Source organism: Lates calcarifer, linkage group LG1 (genome assembly GCF_001640805.2).
Source record: "Lates calcarifer isolate ASB-BC8 linkage group LG1, TLL_Latcal_v3, whole genome shotgun sequence".
In the NCBI taxonomy this organism is placed as follows: Eukaryota; Metazoa; Chordata; class Actinopteri; family Centropomidae; genus Lates; species Lates calcarifer.
In genome coordinates, this window is record NC_066833.1 from 15,703,099 (window position 1) to 15,718,506 (window position 15,408).

Below are 15,408 nucleotides of genomic sequence, written 5' to 3' on the forward strand. Positions count from 1 at the left end.
TACACTCCAAATCCATTTTCTAGCAGATCAGCAGAAAAACTCTGAGCATCTGTAAGATTTTGTAGGTTTTTGTTTTATAAGCTTCCTGCTAATGTATTAAAGCAGTTAATTAGCACTAAATATCATGTTTTATTTTGATAATCTTCAAAGTTGTTTTTGGAAAATAACATCTTGTCCTACTGAATACTTGCTACCTCTTTGCCTGTTGAATCTTGCACCCCGTAGTAACTGTTGCTACGTCTTTTAATCTTTCCAGCCTAGCTCTGGATGCATGCAGTTTGCAGTAATAGCAGAGGCAGAACCATAGAGAAGTGTCTTAACATCAATTTGGCTACATACATTAATTCAGTGCTGTGTAAGATTATAGGTTAGCTGGGCCCAGGTAGCAATCAGCATCCTCACCAGTTGATGATCAATGTAGAAGGTATGGAAGCTTGCTTGCCTCAGAAAACATAGAGTATGCTGCTGCATGTACTACAGGAATACTGCATGGACGTTACCTGGACAATCAACACAAATATTAGACTTAAGCTTCACTGTAAGCATTTTCAAGCAACATGTTTTACAAACACTATAAAACATTTGCTTTACACTGACTCCAATGTGGTGGATGTGCCATTCAAGGCTTATAACCCCACAAAGTAATGGCAGTAACAAATGATATGCTAATTCTTGTCCTTAAGGGTAGCACTCAGAGGGTTTTATCTAACAATTGTGTAATTTTAATCAGTCTAAGTCTTTTTAATCAATGGTTATTGAGCAGAACTATTTTCCAAGGCAGACACATACATGGTGGTCATGGATACGCAGTATGCATTTGGGTGCATATTTAACAGCACCTTGAATGCTTAACTCAATCATGACAATATTCTCCAAGCTATCATTATAATTCAGTGTAGACTTGATGCTTTTCCCTGCAGTAGGCCTACCAGCAGTGTGGGGGCTGTTCTGTTCTGCTTTCCTCTGCTTGCACAAACTCAAATTCTCTCCATGATACAGGACTGGAGCTTATTCTGGCAGCGGCAATCAGATTAATAAGTAAACAAGCTAGTAATTGGCCTCAATGAAATATTCAAATGATACGGCTGTTTACTAAAAGGATACTCATCCTGGAATTTCAGGCATTAACCACCCATGATGATATGACATGTCATTACAAGTGCCATCTCTTCTCTCTGCCTCACTCTCTCTTACCTCATCCCCCCTTTGCATATGAATGCACTCTAAGACTGTCCATGTAACATGCATTTATTTCCTCTTCAGTTGTGGTACATTCTAGGATAATATACTGTAACATATCAACTGATTCATGACTTAATTCTGATCAAATGTACTCGTAGTGTGCTTTACAAAATATACTGTAATCTCTGTGGTTTCACTGAAACATACAGTATGTATGTGCCACAGCATGCATTAGATCTTTGTGTTAATCCCTTCATCTAAGCAGTGTATGTGTGCATGAGCACCCATGTATGCCTCTGTGATCTTGCCTTCTGTCTAAGCGCAGCATTGCAGAGCACAAGCTGCATACTAACCCAATCATTAAGACATAAATGAGAACATCAGAATCTATCTGCAGTCTTGCACAGCAGTCCTGAGAGAGAGGCAGAGGGAGGGGGAGAGGTGGGGGGAGGGCTGACCAATTTATCTTCAGTCTCTCCTTCCTCCTCTTCTTATGTTTGCATCCCCCCATTTCTCTCTTGCTCTCCCACTTCCTTTTCTGTCTCTGACAGATAGAAGTACAGGGGTGGAATGTGGCCTGGTTGAATATATCAGACTCAGACTTTCTTCTGTAGTTTTTAGTCTAATTGGGAGCAGCAAAGCGGCTATGTCTCAGGTTTGGCCCAGACGATGTGACCCCATCGGATTCTGCCATTCCTTTCTAATTTTGTCCTGCATTTCAAACATTGGCCAATCCTGGCCCACTTTCAGAGAGAACATGAAAAGATGGAAAGCTATAATAAAGAGGAAGTTGGTTACAAATTGGGCTATTGTGACTTGTTCTGTTAAGTCCATTTAAAACAAACTCTCTTAACACTGAATATTTGTTTACTGGAAGTATTTTCAGAACATGGTGAAATCTTGGTTAGAGGAGCAGCTTCCCAGACATGAGCTGTGACATAGCAGCTCCACACTTTATCTTTGATCAAGAAATGTTTCACCTCAACTCACATTTTCTTATCCTCTGTCTAAAAAGCAACATAGACTGACTAAAATGAAAGCATTTCATGGGTATATTAATGGCTGGCTGATGGGCCTAATGTATTTAACACAGTGAAAATGCAAGACTATATATTTGTGTATGAGCAAGATTATAAACATATATTCATCAAATTCACAAAACCCTGCTGTATTGTTGTATTGCTCCATTTTATCACAGTTACAAATTGTGTCCATCCAGAAACAATACCTGCTCTTAGATTTACCCAGTAATGAATGTGAATACAAACCTATTTTAACTGATTTGATGGACCAGGACTGTTGTGCCTTTACCTTGGGTTTTACTTAAGAGCGTGAAATTACACCACAGTATCCTATAATCTCATATGAGGGCTGAAAATGATAGCTATCAAATGATATGGTGCATTCATGGTTAATTTAAATTCTTTTCTACGACCTTTCATTAGAAGCTACCATTAGGTTCATATTATTAACTCAACAGCACCACTATCATATTTCAGCCATTCAACATCTGTCCTGCCAACTATGGGAAATGAAGACATTAGATCTGATAAATCATGCATTGTCTGAATGCTTATCCACCACATAACCCACATAGCACATGTACATAGTGAATTACACCTCATAAGTCTGTCCACAGGGTTTGTCATGTAACTAGCAACAAATATGATGAAGGCTGGTCTGAGATCCATAGTCTCATTTAGGCACCATGACCACCTTTGCCTAATGCATGTAGACATGTAAATCTGCATGTGCACCATTTCACTGCCTCAATATTTTCTTGGCAAAATATCTTAATTGTCAAATGCATTGATACATCACATTGAAAGGCTGTATGATGTCACTTGATTGACATCAAATCTGACAAGTTAACTTAAACTGACAAATTTTTGATATGTAAATGTCCGGCTAGTCAAAAATAATCAGAAAATGATTAACTGGCAATTTCATTTTAACACTGTGAAATCATGTAATTTGGGTAATTGGTTCTAATACTTAACTATCTAATTTAATTGCATTTAATCTGAATCAACATTTATTCAATTCAGCATTTAAGTTGCTTTATTTTTTGAAGCAGTGTTTAATTGATCACTTTTGTCAACTCCACCCAAGCCCGAGGACACAAGCAGCTAAATTTATCTCCAAAGTTGTGCAGTTTTACTTCCATGTTTCGATTGTAACATTCAAATATATTAGAAGAATAAATGTAAGTAATGAAGAATGTAGAATCATGTCTACATGCACTGACTTTCACCCATAATCACTTAGTTCTTTATTTTTACCTTGAGCTGTATAACTGTAATGTAAACTGTAAATTTTTAATGAAGTGGCATCTATAGAAACACTTTTTCCACTATAATACAGTTCAATACATACGACCACCATCAGCCACAACCTCAAAAATGACCACTGATGCCTCTCTTACACTGTGTCAACAAAAACGGAACATTATAAGCTTTACAAAAACTGAAATGATTGCATAATTATTGTATGGTACAGAATTAAGTAATAAATTGGTAATTTAGTGTCAGTGGGTTGGATTCACTGAGATGTTCAGAGTTAATAAGGTTCAAAGACGAAACCTTTCATTAGTTGGCCTTGGCAGAGTTTGTGTGTGTGTGTGTGTTTAATGTACTTAAGCAGCTGGTCTTGGGTTCACATGTGACTGTGGCTGGACCAGCCCAGACAAGACCTTCATTATCAATTCCTCCTCAGCTCTGCTGGCTCCTCATCTGATAATTAAACAGTGGACAGTGCTGATTTTCAACTGTGTACCAAGAGACCGGGCATGTATATATATGTGTGTACGTATGCTTTTGTATAAGCAGTAAGGATTTTCACAGACACTAAGGTGTGTTTTAGTATCTCATATGTTCCAGGCTCCATGCTGACAACTGTATGATCCATTATATAAGTGGGTCGTGCTTTACATTTGTTATGCTACACATGTTGGATGTTGCATACTGGTATCAGCAGTTGTATTTATTATTATGTGCCACATAAAAATAGGAAATAAAAATATTTTGATAAGAAAAATGTGGCTTAGTTAAAATTAGTTAAAAAGCTTAGTTAAAAATTTTAAAATCAGCTACTGGCCTGGTTCCTATCACGGACTCAGTAATGGTTGAAAGGGCAGACAAGAATGAGCACTGCTGAGGTTTGAACTAATTTTACCACAAGAGGCTTGTTTGTGAGCTTGAGTTCTTGTGCTAGCAGTTTGAGACCACAGATTTTTACTTTTGTTATACTGGGATAGTGGGACGGTAACATTACCTTTTCGTCTGCATATTTTACAACGGATGTTGCTCTGCTGTTTATCCAGCTTCAGTGATTCTGAACAATGTCCAAGTCATAGGTGTTGTGTAACCTCTCTTCAACACAATTTCCTCATCTTATGGGGTCAATTTTTATCTTTCAGATATCGTGTGTGTGTAATTTTTTTTTCTCTTGCATCAGCTACATAAATCTATTGCTATAATCTGTAGCCCAAATTCAGAAAAAAAATACATTTATCATAAATAACTCAAAAGTTTATCATAGTTATTCTGGGAAATAATGATGTAGTAGATGTTGTAGTTAGAGCTTGTTTAATCGCCATATCCTGTTTCTAACACAATACAGTTAATACATTTGTCAACAACTATAACTTTGTGAACAGAAACAGCAGTACTCCCCTACAAATTTGTAAAAAAACAAAAGCCATCAGCATGTCAAAGATCTATCAAACAACAAAGCACGCATCAGAAGCAAGAACACATTACCACAACATCATAAGGCTATAACCATAACAATTATAATGACTTGATGCATCATTGATAAGGGTCATTTATATAACGTGTAATGTGAGAGACAGCACTTATAGCAAGTTCACCATATCAGCCTAAAAGTGATGATATGTCAGTGTTGGGTTTGCAACTTTTTTTCACTGCGTCAAAATGTGTGTGACTTGTCAAATCCGTAACAGCATTTCCTCATTGTCATGTTAATAGAAAACATTGCAATTGCCTTCCTTCGATTAGATTAGTTGTACATAAGCTAAATTTCTAGGTGACAGGGTGGCCAGAGCAGGTGGCATGTTTGTCTCTATCCTTCACTCTGTGGTTCAGTAGGTCCAATGGGAGCTGTGTGCTATAATGGGCATATTTAACAGCGGGAGCACAGTATGTTTGTTTTCAGATAAGGCGGGGGGGTTATTTTCTCTAACTCTCTACTTAGACTTTCCATACATATCATTTACAGTGTTGCAGAGAGATAACCAGAATTTCTTCTAAGTCTTGTGCACATTTGATTACCTCTTTCCTTGTACCTGCCCTTCTACCATCTTACTCTCTGCTTTTCATGGATCCTACATTTGCATTAATTTATAATTTGAAAAAATATTTTCCTCCTCTGTTGCTTTAATTCCCCTCCCCCAACCAAATGAAGAGATAAATTTCAGTGGCACCCTTTGAAGATTCCTCCCTCCTTTCTCTTTGACTTTATCTTTAATGCCTGTGCCAGATTAACATGGATGGAATGATTTCCTTAGAAGTTATTAAAGGAACAGTTTTGTGTGTGTGGTTGCACATGTATGCATGTCTGTATATTTGTCAAATGGACTATAAACATTAAAAAAAAACTGTGGCTGCTGATGCTACCAGAAACACACTGTGCCTAATTGATTTACGTGCCTCTGAAACAAAAAGGTATTCAGCTAAAAACGAAGAAGCCAATTTAGGACATGGGCTCATTTCTAGCAATCCCCCCTTTAAGAGGCTCCACAAGGTCTGACATGGCTGGCCTGGCTGGGTCAGTGGCACCCATGGGAGGAAAACCCTCTGATAACAAGATACTGTCAACTGTAGGTTATTAATAGTGTAAAGCCCTGCTGACATCACCCGTCCCTCCTCATCTGTCTGCAACCCTTTATCTCATTCAGTCCTGTTCTACATTCCTGTGTGTGCGTGTGTGTGTGCATGTGCTTGCTTTACCTGTAAAAGAGACAGAAAGAGAGCAAGCGAGAGAAATAGCACAGGAAAGCTAGAAAGAGAGCAAGCACGGCTAGCGTCTGAAGGTGAGTGTGTATATCTCTTATGTCTATGCTGGCAACCCTGCACCAGCCCCCACTTCCAGGCCATTTTTCATCCAACTGCTGCAGTACACACTGCAGAGGGAGACAAGCGGGGTGCAGTGGGGGTTGAGGTGGGATGGGGGGTGGCATGGAGAGCAGGAGGAGAGATAGCAGTGCTGCGAAGAGAAAGGGATTTTTGCCGTGATACTGTGCAGTCATGGTGAACAGTTGTCTGTTGCTGGGATTGCTTACATTATTTAACAGGTTTGCATGGCTGGGGATGGGGGAACGGGACCCCACAGAGACCGAGAGAGTTGATAACTGAGCTGCAGGTACAGGCACATGCATACAAGCATGGCCTGGTAGAGCTAACAGCAGTGTGACTGCAGTGGGTGTTGATTCATCACTCTCACTCACAGTAGGCTCATCTTGCTGATAATTATCTTTGCCAAATTAATTATCAGTCTAAGTGTCAGCATGACAGTGCCGATGAATTACATCCAGACAACCTTGATTAATCAACAAAATGAGTTTTAGGGCAAACGTTTTGTGCGTATGGATGTGGTCCCTGTAGCAAATGTCCTCCCCCTTCTTCATCCATCTCCATCCACATGTCCGTAATACCTCATTGTCTTATCTTTCTCTGCCACTGTCTGTCTCTCTGTATGGTCATAGAGGAGGTGTTTTTTTCTTCTCAGTCTGAAAGCAAAGCTGTCTGCCTAGAGTACAGTAGGTAGAATTGGCATGTAGTACAGTGTGAGCTGTGGATGACAGAATACTGCAGCATCTATGCATTTCTATTCATGTTATAGCTGCTGTAGAGATGACTACATCCTGGTTAGTCCAGTATCTCCAATTGTCTCACAACTGCTGGATGGCTTATCATTTATCCAGACATTCATGGTGCCAGTAAATGCTTCCTGAACTAAGATGGTGGACAAGCTAAACATCATACCAGCTAAACATCAGCACAATAGCACACTTGGCAATTAGCTTAAAGCACAAAGCACTGTGTATTAGTTCAGCCTCACAGAATGTTAACATGGCTGTAGACTCTTAAGTCTTGTTCACACTTTTTTTCACGCTTTTGCTAGCGCGGACTGTCTACTGTTCACTGTTCATAGGACATGTACTGTATGATTAGATCTCTTTTAGCATCTGTCATCCTGCTTCTGTTCCTACTTGGCCCATAGACTTCACATTGGGATGACGCCACCACTCTAAAATCTTTACTAGGCTCTGGGAAAGTGTTACAATTATAAAACCTCCATGGTTTACAAAGTCAAAATACAATGAGTAATAATTTTTTTTAGATTTTAGATTTTCAGTAAAAAAAACAAAACAAAAACAAAAACAAAAAACCCATAATTTTTCTCTCTCAGGTCATGTTTATGAATGTGTATGTGCTGGAAACTCAGTGATAATTTTATGAAGCAGTCCAGACACAGTGATATCCTGACAGGAATACCTGTCTGGCTGGCTCATAGGGCAGCACAGAGCACCACCTGACACACTCTTGGAAGCAGTGAACACCTCTAGCATGGGGGAAATTCATTCTTTCATCATTAATTCACACACTGCCATGACCGTATCTTTTATTCATACATTTTTCATGTAACCCTATACTGCTGCTCTTTTGCGATTCGGTGTTCATACGTGTTTTTTTTCTCCTTTTCACTGAGATTCACACTACACTGAGACATGGCCTGTCAAACGTCTCGGCATAACAGTCTGGTGAACTTTGTGCTGTCGGTGGTCTGAGGTCGTTCACGCACACGTCCCTCTCTCATCCTCTATTTGATCAGATGTTTATAATTTACTTTTAACTCCACCCAGTATAATATTGTATGTCCTTGGCATGGGGTAATAACATTAGCGGGGATTTTGTTTGCCCAAATGAGCAGTGTTTGCTGTCGGTTTTTGTCATGCATCCGCCACAAACAGCACGTGGGTCATTATTAGGAAAGCAGGCCTTATGTGTCCTCACAGTCATTTAAATGTAGCATGAATATAATTGAATGGATGCCTCTCGGGGAATTGCATGAGTGCTTTCTGCCTTACTTCAGTTTCAATCAATGTATTGTGTTGTGGCTTCAGTCTGCAGGCAGCCTTACTTGTTTTTTTGTTTGACTATTACATTCTCATTGGTTCCTCTAACCATCTTGGCTAAACCTGTCTGTTTATTTCATGTCTGTCTTGTTGCTCAGATCATTAGTTACATTACATTTTCTCTGTATAACTGCTGTTGACATGGTTGTGCATGCTTGCCGGGTTCTGCCCCCAGGCTAGTGAATATACACACATGCACTCATTCATTGCACGGTAAACACAAAGAAATGCACATTTTTAAATCGCTACCAATTAAATGTTATCTGCTTATGTTTGCATGATAGCATCATGCATCTGCCATGATACTGAATTGATTTTATGTGCACTTTCCTTGCAGAGGCCAACGGTTTGTTTTTGTTTTTTGTGTTCACGCTTGATCACATTAATGATTTGCCGACATGTTTAGCCATGCACGCTTGTTTGTTTCAGTATGTGAATGCACATACATGTTGTTTTTCAGGTTATATTTAATGTTTGCTATTTGACCTTTCAGTCCCATCTTGTAGTGGAACTCCCACTGGGCATTACTGCTGCTGCTGCTGCAGCAGGGATTAAGGGGACATGTACACGCTGGCACCGAACAAAAGACCACCCTCTATTTGACCCCTTACATCTCCGACCGCCTTGGTTTCACTGCTTGAATGGACTGCTCATTGCCTCCAACACCGTGGAGAGCATGCAAAATGATAATCTGTGCTTCTGTGGACAATGTATAGGAAATAGACATGGACTGTATTAAGTACATAGGGTCCAATGATCCAATGAATGCAATCAGTCGAATATACATTTTTTTGGATTACTTAGTATATTTTCAAAAACTATTTAAATTGTCTGAAAATTCACAAGATACATAAACATTAAATAAATCTAAGATCATAACCATTTGTAGTTCTTACACATTCTCAGAAGGAAACTGGTACCTTTTGTATTTCTCTTTTCTTAACTGTACATGTTGACTGTAACGCATGTTTTGTAGCAGGGTACACATCAACATTTTTGCAAATAAATAGACAAAATCTGGCTGACCTTCAGTAATTAGACCAGAGAGAAAATAAGTCTGTTTCCCTGTGAAAATCTGTAAATAATAATAATAATAATAATAATAATGAGTCTTTACTAGAATTCACTCAGTTGTCATCGTTCTCGTTGTTTCAATCCCATGCCCTCTCTCTGACACAACTTGAAAGTACGCTAATACCAAGCTATTGTGCTGTGCACTTGTCCTGGTCTACTATTTAAGCCAAAGATCATTTAAATAAACAGAGCAGAAAAGAGGATAAAAGAAAAGAGGATATCCTTAATGCAGTGGAGCAGTGAATGGCTGTGTTAGTTAATTGACAAGGTGGCTCATGAGACTCTGCATGTGTTTATGTGTCGTAGATCTCTCTGTAGCGCTGCTGTACTGTACGGCACATTGAAGAGGAATGAGTTGCAGTAGTCTGGTGTGTTGCTGTACCAGCTCCCTTAGCTTCTGTCAGCAGTTTAGCCACAACCACAAGTCCAGATAAAGCATTAAAGATCGAGGCTCTGACAAGGCAGGGCCATCCGGGGACCACTTAAAAGCAATACTACAGGGCAGAGTAAGGCCTTCCATCAATTACAACCTTAATAGCCTAATTGTAATGAAATAATCCAATCTAGGAGACAGCTTAGTCTCAACTGTGTAGATCACCAGCAGGCAAGCAAACCAATGGAGAGCAGGGGATGAGAGTGGGGTTTAACAAAACACTGTGACATTATATTTTGTGATTTTAAAATTGCCATTCATTGTAGAGCTACGGAATGGACCATGGCATCAACTGAATCATTGAAACTGGTTTATTTTCAGATTTCAAAAGCACATTTTCATCTCTCTTTGACCACAGCAGCGAACAATGAAGTTAACTTTTGCTGTGACAACACGCGGTGTGTATGACACCTGAGAGCAGACACTGATGTTCACCTCTCTGCTGATATTTCTGTATACAGTATGTACACTGTCTCTGTACAATCATGTAGTCATACAGGGCACTCACTGCTGCAAATTCTTACTCAAGCTGTTTTCAGCCTTGGCAGATGTGTTTTCACCTAAATTCCTATTAAACACATCTTCATCTGTTCATCTACGCTCCTCAGGGCTGTGACTTTGATTACATTCATTCCACCTCTATATACCTTGTCGCATTGTAAATTGCAACTGAACTTGAGCATTTGCTTTGGAAAATGGGGTTTGTGTCTAAGTAAGGCACAATGTCCAACCAAGTCCATACATTTGTTCTTTATGGTAATGAGGACATTCTTTCAGCTTCCATCTATTAATTTACATTCATTCCTTTATCCAGAGTAAAATATTTTTATCCCTATGTACAGATTCTATGTCTTTCTCAAAGACATTTCAACGTGTGGACAGGAGAAGTCAGTAATCTACCAATCCAATGATTAACAGACATTTAGCATGAAATTCTAACAGAAAAAATTAAGAATGGTAAAACAAAAGACATTTTATGAGTAGGAGGGAGCATATCTTATTATATTTTTGTAAAATTTTCTGATGTGTTTCCATTTTGCTGTTAATATAAATTGAAAACCTCCTTCGTATTTACTTGTTGTCTTGATAGATTCAGGTTATGTACGTAACACCTACCTACCTCTAATCCCCATCACTACTTCTGGCACATTTACATCACACTGATCTTGATTATTGTATCATGTCTCCGACAACTAAACTGTTGTGCAGGCTTCACCATTATTTAAAAAAAAATTGTTACAGTAAACCAGCAAAAGTGAATGAGACATGGGAAAGGTGACAGCAAAAGAAGAACAGAAATTTGAGAGCCAACTGGCCGACCTCTAACCGACTGAGTTAGTGATTGAGAAGATGGGGTTGAAAGAACACACCAGATGGGAAAGAAAGTTGTATAAATGAGAAAAAGAGTCTTCCACACCACTATCTTTATCATGACACTCCTTTCCCTATCTCTCTCACTTGCTGCTTTGTTCTCCCTCTCTGAGATTTGACAGCAGGGTGATAAATTACTAGTTGTGGGTCTACAGTAGACTGATGGCTGAGGGAGTGGAGATCTCGTATGCAGTGGCAGCAGCAGCAGTGGGCTTCACTAACTGCCGCTGAGTGCAAAAGGACACAACTGTGTGGCAAAGGGCCAAAAAGTGCTGTGGTTTTTACACAACATCTGTTGCATTTCAGATAGATGTTATGCTGACAGCCAGTCGCATAGGGTGCACTTGCCCTTTTTTGTTCTTGTTGCATGGTCTAGGTGTCACCTAGAGCTAACTTACTGTTGTTACTTGTCCTTGTAAATAAGCATTACTACACACTGACTTGAATTTTGACCTTTTCCTCTACACTCAAAACTAAGTCACTGCTGTAGGTGCTATTTAAAGATAATCTTTTCAGTTGTGATGTTATTAATTATTCTGTTTTTTATGTTTTGATTTATGACTGAATCTTGGTGCATTCTGACATTCTGCCTGAGTAGGGGAAATGTCTGAACACCAAGACAGACACTCATTGCCACTGACATTGTTAGTGCAGTGTGATCCGCTGCTGAGTTAGAGAAAAGCCAGCATTTCACCCAGTTTGTCTTTATCTCCCCATGCTGACAGCTACAGGATGAGCAGTTGTCTAAACACGAAGAACAGCGGAACATGAAATGGAAAATGTGTTGCACAAGCAAAAATAGAAAAGACAACAGTGTAGTCTCACACATACTTGGACAAACACGCACACACAAACACATTAATGTACACACTGTGTGTTAGCAGTCTAGAAATATTAGGTGTAATGTGTACAAGATGTGATGGTCATGTGACCACCTTTTCATCTGTGACATTTACATGACAGCAGATTAGAGAAAAGGGCAGCGTGCGTGTGTGTGTCCTCATGAACCAACCTTATAATCAGCTGGAAATCTAATTATTAGCACACAGTAATTTACTGTACTGTATCTATGAATGTGTGCACAGTGGCTGTATGTGCACATGTGCAGTCATGTATATGGTAAGTGCCTCTCAGTCTACACTATTCATGGCAGATAATACAACCTACGAGTCACTATGTCATCTGAAGGAGTATTTATATTATGATACAGTAATAGAATGAATTTCAGATCCTGCAGTATGACATGCAACTGGGGCCATTATGAGCACAATGGATATCTGAGCAGCAAATAATAGGTACTCGTAAATAAAGACAATTGTTAAATATTTTAATCTTGGATAATATGCCCGCACTCAAATTCCGAATAATTTGCGAGGAAGAATGAAAAACGATTTTCTAATAATAGCTTCCTACTGCACTGTACTTACTTTTTGTCTTCATTCTGCATTTTTTCTATATATGCAGATTGATTTGTAAATGAAACACAAAATATAATAATATAAGACAATCAAAAAAATGACAAATGTATTTTCTGGGTAAAAAATAAAGGAGTGTGTGTGAGAGGACAAGAGGAAAATGTCAGCAGCTTAATTGTTTAAAACATGTTGTAAGATGTGCAAGATGTTTGATGATTTAAACATAATATTGTCTAATATCTATTATTCCTTTAGGATTGTATTTATGCATTTTGTACCCTCAGTAGTTTTCTTGTCCTCTCCACTGTGTTACATTCCTTTCGTCTTGGCTGGATTGTAATAATTAACATCTGTAATTCAGCTAATAGAGTTCAGTTGAGAATTCTAAATATATTATAATATTTATATTATATTCAAATGTAATATATGACATCAACATGCTCATTCTGTCTTGCTCTCTTCTTCTCTGTCTCGCACAAACACACACACAAACACACATGCACAATGTCAATACCAACGTATAAGTGTCTAACATGGAGGAGTGATATGATCTATGGTTTGCTTCACTTAGACTTTTTAGATGTGATGATTAGCTCACAGCAGGTGCTAACTTGCTGTGCAATCGCCAGGGTGGTTCATAGGAAATACCGGCTAATTGGCACAGGTGATAATTCCAGACAGTGTGGCAACCAGCTTATGTCACGAGAGACGGAAAAAATGCTAAGTGCTAAGTAAGTAATTTCTCCCCATTTTTGCATTCATAGAGTTGAGAAAATTGATGAGAAAAAATTAACAAATTACTGCACACAGACATCTCCATTACATAATGTAGACCTTGTTTTGACCATTTACTAATGTTTGTGTAATTACATTACTGTTCTAAACAAAGCCAACAGCAATATTAACTTAAACTGCTGTCTGCCGTTGATCTTGTATTAAAAGAGCTGTCAATCAATTTGGTAGTAATAGGTAATTCATTGTTTAGATTGTATTTTTTGTGGTGGTGCCACTAATTTGTTTATATAAGCTTTACTGTATAGATTGTGATTTCTAGACTTGTAAAACAAGTCGCAGGTCTTGTGGTGCTTTCAATTTCACTCATACCGTGTGTGGTGAAGACCATTTGAAGACCAATGCATATAAAAGCAATCCCTCTGAAAACAACAGAAATGCAGGCACAGTAAACAGTAATAATCAATGGTTCTGAAGAGGAAGTTGGGTAATACTGGACTGTACACTGACTGACAAAGGGATGACTGCCAAGCAGCAGACATATTCTTACAACAGTAGCTGTAAGGACCACTGGGATATCTACTCAGTCCTGTGTGAATCAATAGCTGTAGAGGTCATCGATGATGCATGTATGTGAGAGTGAGACTATGCACATGTAACACATCAATAACCTGTCTCCCCGACCTGTCTTTCTCTCTTTTTCCTACCCTCACCTCTCTGCCTCCCACCTAGACGGTTTATAAGCCGTGGCTGTGTTCGCAGCACTTCCAGACCACCCAGATGCACTGCAGCAAGCGAATCCCCTGTGGTCAGTACTGCCTGGAGGTGCAGCAGCGGTGCCCCTTCGTCCTGCCCGACAATGATGATCTTATTCATGGAGGCAGCCCCAGTTTTATATGCACAGGTACAAAAAAAATAATAATCATGCTTTTGGGTATTTGTTTTTATCTCCTGTGTTTGTTTCTTTTAATCTTATTTCACAGATTAGCATCAGTCCAGTACATGCAGCTGCCTAGTGCAACTTTAGTACTCAGCCAGTAAGCACTCAGGAGTTGGGCTGAAGTGCTCTGTTGACTATCTGAGGGATAAAAGAGTGTTACTTTCCTAAATCCTGGGATTCAAAGCTATGAGTAACAAGCTTCTCTAACCTCTACTGCCTCTGCCCACCCCATATGCTGTAGAGCATGCTCTTGGCCTGTGTAACTTGTGCAATAAGCAAACACCTAATTAGCATGCAGGGAGAGTAGTGTCTTTCTCAGTAATACATCAGTATGACATACAACTGCTGATGGACACACAGCAATCACTGGTGACTTGCAGTTACAGGGTGTTATGTCTAATCAGCAGTCTAACTGGATGATGCACCAGAACTACTGATTGTTGCAACACAAGAATCAGCTGCACAATGGAGCAATGTAACAGTAAGTCTGTATGCTCTGCCTGTACTGAACAGTATGTAAAGTAACACTGTGTGTGTTAGCATTGGTGACTTTACCACTCATGGTGTTAGCAATGCTTAACCTTGTTAGGACCAGATTTTTGTCTCCACATACACTGGAGGTGAGTCCCCTGCAATATGACTGTGTGAGCAGATTTTTGTCCCCAGAATATGATTAATACAAAGGCACTTATTTCACTTCACATGTTGATGCTGCCCCCTGCTGGTCATGCTGAGCATCAGGTTACAGGTCAAGTACAGTGTGACACAAGAAATTTGAAGTAAAATGTACCCGTACATTCACTCTAAAATGTACCCGTACATTTTACTTACTTATGTTTACTTGTTGTGAACGAGTCACATGAAAAGACCAAAGCCAACAATGTGCTTTTCAAGCTCTCAGTAGATTCTGATTTGTAGTCTCTAGCTCTCAGCCCCTGGCTTATTATCATTGTCAAAAATGTGTCACAGATGTGAACTTTGATTTTTAGAAAAAGGCTAAATGAACAGCTGGGCACTGTAATTTCAGTAACACTCTGCAAATGTTACTCAAACAGGAACAAATTCCCCAACACAGATTTGTTGGGGACTATTTTCAGCTGTG

At 39.1% G+C, this 15,408-nt stretch overlaps 1 protein-coding gene across 1 annotated transcript in view; it reads left to right on the plus strand.

The window, feature by feature from the left end:
* Positions 1-15,408, plus strand: part of LOC108899732 (NALCN channel auxiliary factor 1) — a 68,993-nt gene that overhangs the window by 46,167 nt on the left and 7,418 nt on the right. Inside the window, exon 2 of the mRNA XM_018700353.2 lies at positions 14,099-14,270. Coding sequence (XP_018555869.1) covers positions 14,099-14,270 — 172 coding nt within the window. The remainder of the gene's footprint in view (positions 1-14,098; positions 14,271-15,408) is intronic.